Raw genomic sequence first — 9,301 nt, forward strand, 5'->3', positions numbered from 1 at the left:
GAAAACAATACTTGCATGATAAGATTCAAAATAAATATCACTTGAACAATAAGTGATGATAGAAATACTTGCCTTTGGGTTTTAGTAGTTAGTCACACTCGTAAAGACGCATATATTCTGACATTCTGTCTCAAAGCATCACCGTCCTGCTTTTCAACACTTTACTGATATGCTGCTCCTGCGATTGCTAGAAGCCAAATATCCAATACCATTTCATCTCATTCTTTATCCAACGTCTTGTCCCGACCAGCTCGAGAGATCCGCATCTATAATTAAAATATAGAACTTTAATCGTCTAATCGATAATCACTCGACGAATTACGCGTCAATACCCTATCGTCTACCTATACGATAGCCCGCACAATAATTAAAACAGTCAAACACAAGACTCTTAACCCACGTACGCACGTAATTCACATAACACATAACCCATAACTCATGTATCACATAATTCATATCACATATGACTCGGTTCATCAAAAGGTTCGACTTGGTATGTTTAAAACTGAAATCGAGTCAAAAATATGATTTATCGATAAATAATCGACTCAGAATAACTTGTAAAACAAGCGACCTTTCGAAACAAAAGGATTTGGGTCTCGAAAGTATTTTTATTGAAAGCGGAATATTTTTCTAAGTCTGGAGGCGTTCGTTTCGTATTAAACGGACGAACGGTTTATTTATAAAAATATCTTGTCTCAACACGTAATTTGGTTAAGTAAAATTTAATTATATATCCTCGTTCGACGTCTCCGGTAATCGTAGGTTACGTTCCCGTATCTTTGGAATTAATTTCCCGAAAATCGGGCAGCGTCTCTTTTGTTTATCGACCTACCCGTCGAACAATTCGACGTCAAATCACAAACAAAACCAATCAATCAAGTCCAAACCAATCACGCAATCCACATTACACAATTACCCAACCACCGATTCAAATTAATTAATTATTACTATTCGTGTTTTTATATTTATTTATTTTTAAAATAATAGGACTCAGAATAAACATCACAGTCCACCGTCGGCTCGCGGAGGCTCATCGCCGACGGCGGCAAAATTTATTGGTGCCCGAAATACTCGGGTGTCCACATAAATTTCACCGATTAAATTAATCTCGTGATTAATTCATATAATTTCAGGAATTCACTCAAGTTTCTATTAGAATAATTCGAACAAATATAATAGGTATTCGTTCGAAATTTTTAGAAAAATAGCCGAGTGACCCAATCAAATAAACTATTCGAATTATTGCATAAACGTAGCCAGAAATCAGAAACCCGGACCACCCCCACACGCTCTCGCGCGTGAATGGCCGAAAAAGGAAACAGGATCGGAAAGCTACCAGCAGGAACAGGAACATGGCCAACATCACCACACATAGAACATACTCACACACACTTACGCACGCTTACACACACATCACACACTTAACTCGCAACACCGCCACCTGCCGTAAACTGAAACGGCGGCGACAGGGCGGCGGCGAAATTCGCCGGCAACAGGGAGAAACGACCACAGGCTTACCGAGAACAGAGAATCAAGGGAGAAGTGTAGCCGAATAGTGAGAAAACGAAAGAATTGAGAGATCACAGAGATGGTAGAGAGGAATTAAGAGATAAGGAAAGGGAGGAGTTGAGATGTTGTGAGTATACCAAATAAAATAAAAACTGAATTCCCCAGCTTCTTACACGCATCCAAAAATTAACTAATACGTGTCTAATTCTCCTGTTTAGCTACTATACAGTCACACATTTATCTTCATACCCCAAATCATGTATCGTTTTAATTAATTTCACGATATAAGGTGCAACCAACTATTAATCAAAATAATACCGAAATGTTAAAATATTCTAAACATTACGAAAATAACAAGATATAATTCTCATAATTTTTAAAGCAACTATTAAACGCATCTTAGATCCGCATTTTGCAATTAAGCGAACAACTGAACGGGTAAATTTAATCCCGAAAATTTCCAAAATAATCTTAAAATTCTCGGAATATTTCAAACTTCAATAAATATGAGTATCATAATTTTTGAAGAATTTTGGAATTAAATACGGATTTTACAAATAAATGAAATCAAAAAATCATACAGGGCTAAATAATTGATGAAATATTGATTTCTAAATTTTATAAAATCCTAAAAATAATTAATGTAATTATATAGTCATAAAAATAATTTTAAAGATAATTTAATTATTTATGAAATTAAATTTTCAATAAAATCACTTTTAAAGACAAAAATAAAATGATACGACTCAGTAATTTATAATTCAAATAATCCTCAATCACAACTGAGTCCCACACGATTAATATTACATATAACACATAGCAGACAAAATATCCATTCAATCCCTAATATTACTAAATGAACTCAATTTACCGATATCAATAAAATCGGCTTTCAAATAACTTTTGAAAATAATACATTTAAGCAAATATTTTCAGAAATTAATAAGGATCGATATAACACTTAACAATTAGCACATTACCATTTAATAATACCAACTCGTCAAACAAGAATAAAATATCCACAATTTTATTCCTTCCTAATCAGAAAATCACCTAAATATATTCAAATAATAATGATAATAATAATAATCTTGAAAAATATGGGATATCACAATCTACCCCCCTTATAAGGATTCCGTCCTCGGAATCAGCAGAAGAAAGCACTAAGGGTTTTATAACCAACTTTCCATTTCCAAATAACCTCAATTTTCCATAATCTCAAACAAATCTTGTATTCCCTGTATAATAAAATTTTTACAGGAGCTTCACTGTGTACCACTGTTCCGTCTACATCCTTTGACCAATTCCTCAATAGAATCACTTTTACTGATCGCGAGAAAGAAGAATAGAGAGAAAGATTGAAAGATTGAAAGAAGAAAAGAAAGAGAGATAAAGAGAGAAATAAAGGAACATATTGACTTCGCTATACGCCCCTGATATTTTAATCGCATCGCAGTCCACTGTCGTCCCTCGTAATTCCATCACATCGCCTTACTTTGACTTGACCAGGATACTTAACTTAACTTGATTGGCATACCTTCGAATGTTTGGGATGATAAAATTATGGAATTTTAAAAAGAAAAGAATTTGATACCATAACGGGACCAAAACCTGAATTTGAGAAAAAGTATTGTTGAAATAAAAGAATAACTGAGAGATCAATATGATCAAATGAACTTGGTATTGCGTGCCCAAATTAAGACACTACTAAAGGTTGTTAACCTTCATGTATTCACAATACACACAAGTGATGGCGTCCCATCCAACTCCTATCACACAGACAGGTATACCTTGTGTCCCCTATAGTTAGGGTTGTTCATCTCAGTCAGAATTAAAGAATATCAAAGGAATTCAAAATCAAATGAATAAAATTGAAAAAATTTCAAACCTGATATTTCTGGAGAAAAATGAAATCCAGAAAACAAGATTCTGTAACAAAATGATTAAACGAGTGTTAGGGAATATATCCTCTAACAATTAATTCTTTTGAGAGAGGCCAAAGGAAATTATAGAAAGAGAAGGTATTGCCAAAGTCTTAATGCTTATCTTCTGTTTGAATTCTTCTGTTGACTCGTCATCCGATTCTCGACACTTCTTCATATTCCAGGGATATCGATAATACATTTAAGCAAATATTTTCAGAAATTAATAAGGATCGATATAACACTTAACAATGAGCACATTACCATTTAATAATACCAACTCGTCAAACAAGAATAAAATATCCACAATTTTATTCCTTCCTAATCAGAAAATCAGCTAAACATATTCAAATATTAATAATAATAATAATCTTGAAAAATATGGGATATCACAGTACATGTCACTGCCACTATGCTACATATCATATTGAATCATAATTACAAATCTTATTAGATAAACCACATCATCTCTTTCTAACATAATTTTTTTCTATTATTTTAACTTTTGAGTGAATAAAATGTTGCTACCATATCACGCAATTTTAAAATTTTGCCTTTTATGTTTGAAAATTTTAAAATACCATTTCTCACGCAATTTTTGTTAAAAATAAGTATCGAACCCCAAACTTTCTACTCAAAAAATTCATATCACTACTATATCACTACCATTATACTACATAACTTCTTGAGTTTATTTAAATCAAGATTATAAATCAATTTCAATATGATTCGATATTAAGATTATAAAATATTATCAATATTTTTATATATTACGAATTAGTAGACTATTTTTTATTTTAAAAATATACTAAAAATATAAAATTATTATTTTTAATATCCCCGCATCCCCGTGAGAATCCCCGTTCCGGCGGGATTCGGTAATGAAAAGAATTTCCGTTTAGGATTCAAGATGTGTTCGGGGATTAGGGCCGGGATAGTACTTCCCGCCCCCGAAGTGACCCGATGCACATCCCTACAAATAAACTTCAAATATTTTATTTATAATGATATAGTTTTAATTTTTTTTATTAATTGGGATCATATAAGTTAAAATAAATATCTAATCTCAAAATTATGGAGGTAAGTTAAAATCGAACTCTACGATAAAAATTAAGCTCTCAACACTTAAGTTATCTAATGCCCCTGCAATAGTATGTATGAAAACAAAAAAAGGTAAGAAATCCAGTAAAAAGTTAAAATAATTATTTATTATATTAAAAAATTATTCCTATATAGATACAAATTTATTCAAGATAATATATAAATATATATATACAGGCCGTGACTCGAACGGGCTTTTGTGCTAGTTTTAATCAACTCGGAAACAAAACAAAAATTAACAGGCCCAAGTTAAAACAAAGCCCATGAATTGCCAACCCTAGCCCTCCATATTTATAACAATACACGCATACAATTTATTCCCTCTATCCATCTCCCCAAAACCCTAGCCGTTCACTCTCCAGCTTCTCTGTATCCCCAACTCTTCAACCAACAGCAACCATGGTGAGTCCTTGCATCGTTACATTCTTGTGTATCTATCGATTCAATTAGTTTAATTTGTTTTATAATTCGTGTGTAAATGATGTGTGTATGTATAGGCGGATGTGGAAGTAGACGTGACAGCAGGAGCGCCGAAGAAGAGGACGTTCAAGAAGTTCAGTTTCAGAGGAGTTGATTTGGATGCTCTTCTCGATATGTCTACTGATGAGCTTGTTAAGCTCTTCGGTGCTCGCGCTCGCCGAAGGTATTTCCCTTTCTATTTATATATGTTTTATTAATTTGTATCTATACATTTCTGTTGAATTGTGGTTGTTGATGAAATGATAGGTTCCAGAGAGGTTTGAAGAGGAAGCCTATGGCTTTGATTAAGAAGCTCCGTAAGGCGGTATAAATCCTGCCTCCCTCTCTCTCTCTCTCTCTCTCTCTCTGTCTCCCTACCTCTCTCCCTGTCCCTCCCTCTCTCTCTCTCTCCCTCTCTCCCTCTGTCGCTCTCTCTTGTATTGTTTATGTGTGAATTGTTATCTGTGTTTGCGGTTTTGTGCTTTTTATAGTAAATGTTGTGTTATTAGAATGTGGAATCTGTGGTGTTCGTTTTTAGAGTGTGTTGTGTTTTTTTATAGAGTTTATTGGATGTCATTAAAAATTTATGGATTTGGTAAGCATAATGTTAATTGTTAAGGCTAGAGATGAATGGTCTGAATTGGTTCTGCAAGTCTCTAGGATTATAACTTGGCACTATATTAATATATTTTTGTATATATAGAACTTAGCACTATAGTATGTTTGGAACTATATACTCTTGCTCATTTGGTTATGTAATTAGTCCTTATGGTGTAGAAATTATCCGTGTCTTGGTGATGAAGCTAATATCAGTTTGGGTGGTTAGTCTCAATAGGCATGTTTTAACATATTGTCATTTCTAATTCTTATTTGATTGTGCTTTATAGATAGGACAGATGGCGACGATTTCACTGAATGCTTACATGTATCATTTAATTAGGCTACAGATGCAATTGTTAAATATTGTTTCTAATAATTTTTAAAATCTTTACCATGTCATGTATTTATGCTTTATCAACTTTTTTGTTGTTTTCCGAATACTATACCATTCTAATTAAGAAATTTTAGTATGGCTGATTTGATTCAATTCCCATTAAATGAAATTTCGTGAGTCTGGTGTTATTAAAATAAGTAGGTTAGTCTTGTTATTTACATTGCTGGAGATGAATGCCTATATCTAAGAGGCATGACTATGGTGTTCACTGTAAAGGAGTAATAAACCACTGTTGTGTTGTCCATCAAGTTATGTATTCTTTAAACTTTCTAATTAAAGGAAATAATTTGATTGAATGATGTGTAAGCTGTGGATAGTTGTGTAATTAGCAATTGTACTTTCTTGTTAATGCTCAAATAGTTCTACTTTCTTTGCAAATAAACCATCTGGTTTGCATTAGCAGTTTGCTGTGAACTACCAGGGTTATGTACTTGTGTTTAACTGTTTCATTTGCATTTTTTACTTTAAATTAGATGTTTTATTCATTGCTTGTTTGTTTTTTGCCATCAGAAACGTGAGGCACCAGCAGGCGAGAAGCCAGAGCTTGTTAAGACCCACCTCCGCAATATGATCATTGTACCTGAGATGATCGGAAGCGTTGTTGGAGTTTACAATGGCAAGACTTTCAACCAGATTGAAATCAAGCCTGAAATGATTGGACATTACTTGGCTGAGTTCTCCATTTCATACAAACCAGTTAAGCACGGAAGACCTGGTATCGGTGCTACCCACTCTTCAAGGTTCATTCCTCTCAAGTGAGATATTTTGCAGGCTGTCTGTAGTGATAATCACATTTTATTTCAAGGATGTTCTATGAATCTTGCTTTTTTACTTTCTTGAAATTATGTTGGATATTCAGTTGATCTGACAATGTTTAAACTGTTTTTAATTTGAAGACTTATCCCTGGTGATAGACAGAAAATTATTTAGTTGAACCATGTTGCACCTCCCTACTCTGGTTTTGCTGAAATTGAGGTCCCTAATACTTCTGGTAACATAAAATTACGGGCGTCATGTGGTAGACAAAATATTTGGTAGAAACTATGAAATGAAATTCATATTTGTTGGAGGGTTTGTCTTTTGGATGAATTTTCTCCTTGCAAATTTTCTGACCCCATGATTTCCACTTGCTGTTAGTTTTCTACAAATCTTTTTTCAACATTTTAAAGATGTAATTTTTGTTGCTAGTTTTAATATTGTATTAGAAATAAAATTGAACTACGGAAGATGAAAGTAAAGGACTTGGGCTTATGCAGCTTGGACATTGTTAATGAGCAGCAGGATCCAAGTAAAAATACCTCCCTGGTTGCCCTAAGCTCGTGTGTATTCTAGTAGGGTAAACTTGTTCAGCATCGGCTGCTATTAATGGCATCTTCTGGGCTTGCTAGAATAATCAGCATTCCCAACTTTTATGTGGGAGAACAGATTGTTCGAAAGATAGACAATAAGAGCACCCCCGTTGGGATGCCCGTTTCCCACGTTTTTTCCAAGCTGTGTGAAACGAACTGGGCAAATTACGCCAATAATCACATATTAGTGGACCCCGCTTTTTATGATATTATATAAAAAACCAAATGCTTTGTTACAATTTATTATAGTTAATGATATAATTTTTGAATTTAACAATCAAATTAGATAATTATAATTATAAAAATATTATGAAAACTGTTATAGCCAAAATTTGGTACGAAAGCTATCCGGATCAAAATCGGGTCAATTGAACTCAATTTGCACGGATGCCAAGAAAATAGGTTTTCACGGACAGCCAAGGACGAACGTCCAAGGAAATGGGTTTTTGCTGGAAAAGTTACGGCGAGTCCAAACCTTGAATAAGTTAAGGCGAGCCCAAACCTTGGACTTCTTGGCAAGCCAAAACCCTTGGACGGGTCAGGCTAAGCCCTTTCCATTAGAAGAGTTAGGGCGAGCCCTAAATATTTGATTGACAGATTCCTTGGACGGATTCCTAGGACATGATTATTTTGACGGATTCATATATTGGCTTTCTTGGACAGAGTTAAGGCGAGCCCTAACCGTTGAATAGGTTAGGGCGCGCCCTATAAAGAGATCAAAGGCTGATAACATAAGGTTACGCCAACATACAAAAATGTTTGGGATCACTTGTTCTGTCATCTGGTAGGGGCTCCTTATCAGGGGGCAAAGATGCGTCCAACATTTGGGGTGAACCACGACTATACCTGCGTCAACGGACTAGATAAACAGCTGGTAGCGGAGGGTTATCTTTGGCCAGAGAGATGCCTTATCCGTGAAGTTTCGAAGCTGCGGACGAGCCTTGGGCCTTTGTGATTGGGCCTCATCGGCGGACATTCCTAAAGCTAGTAGAAGACGGTTTCCAGTGGGTTTTCCATTGCGTCTCGGGACAAGAGATCTAAGCCCATTAGGTTTCTTGTTCCCCAAGAACTACGTTGGCTTGATTCCCTATATATAGGGTTACGTAGGCAAATTGCAAGGGGTCGGAAGCGAGAGCCTTAAGGAGCCACCACCAACCCTAAGCAATCTCAGCCACCAATAATCACCACCATCAAACACTGTTCATATTTCCCGACGAACACTGTTCATAGAATCCGATGAACACTGTTCATAAAATCGGACGAGTACTGTTTACGTTTTCCGACGAAGAACCACAATCACAGATCTTGTTTCCGGCTGCGAACCTCAAACTTTGTTGCTACCAAATTCCCCCGTCAACAAATTGGCCCTAGAAGGAGGGCCCTAATCAAGATTTGCATCTAGGAGGAAAGATGTCTCACAATGGTGATGGGAGTTCTTACAAGGAAGATAGTTCTAAAGAAAAGTTTGGACATGACTATGGCTGGCATGAACCCTATGTTTCCGTGGAGATTGTCCGACCAACTCTAGAAAATGGGGGCCAACCTCTGGTTCTAATCAGCAACGCTTATTTGATGAAACAAATTTATCGGATGGGCGATGCACTCGGGAAAGGTCCGATGGTTGAAAGAGGTGCTTCGGATGGCCGCGGATAAGCCAACAACAGGTGTATGCCAATTACTCTGCGGCGGAGAGATTACTCTGAAGGTGATTCTCTCCAATTGTTGGATTTATGGATGAAGACATTGATGGGAGAGAGATGTTGCGAGCATACAATCAGATAACTCCACACCTGCATAGATTGGGACGGACTTTGGATGAACGTCGTCAGGGCGCAAACTTTTCCAAATGATAGACTACAAGGCTTTGTTGCCCTAAAAACTCGATTGGGCCTTTGAATAGGAATCGATGATCTGATGATATTTCTTTTGGAATGAAAAAAGAGGCTGACTAAGGAAATACGACG

At 35.7% G+C, this 9,301-nt stretch overlaps 1 protein-coding gene across 1 annotated transcript; it reads left to right on the plus strand.

The window, feature by feature from the left end:
• Positions 1-4,800: 4,800 nt before the first annotated feature.
• On the plus strand, positions 4,801-6,923 carry LOC141678398 (small ribosomal subunit protein uS19). The gene is made up of 4 exons (XM_074484707.1): positions 4,801-4,937; positions 5,033-5,178; positions 5,262-5,319; positions 6,499-6,923. The coding sequence occupies exons 1-4, from the start codon at positions 4,935-4,937 to the stop codon at positions 6,745-6,747; spliced, it is 456 nt and encodes a 151-aa protein (XP_074340808.1). The 5' UTR covers positions 4,801-4,934; the 3' UTR covers positions 6,748-6,923.
• The last annotated feature ends 2,378 nt before the right edge of the window (positions 6,924-9,301 follow it).

This window comes from Apium graveolens, chromosome 8, assembly GCF_009905375.1.
Source record: "Apium graveolens cultivar Ventura chromosome 8, ASM990537v1, whole genome shotgun sequence".
In the NCBI taxonomy this organism is placed as follows: Eukaryota; Viridiplantae; Streptophyta; class Magnoliopsida; order Apiales; family Apiaceae; genus Apium; species Apium graveolens.

Bases quoted from the DNA above. Each gene is read 5' to 3' on its own strand.
- LOC141678398 (XM_074484707.1), top strand. The intron at 5,179-5,261 runs GTATTTCCCTTT...ATGAAATGATAG, and splicing joins GGTGCTCGCGCTCGCCGAAG to GTTCCAGAGAGGTTTGAAGA. The intron at 5,320-6,498 runs GTATAAATCCTG...TTTTGCCATCAG, and splicing joins TTAAGAAGCTCCGTAAGGCG to AAACGTGAGGCACCAGCAGG.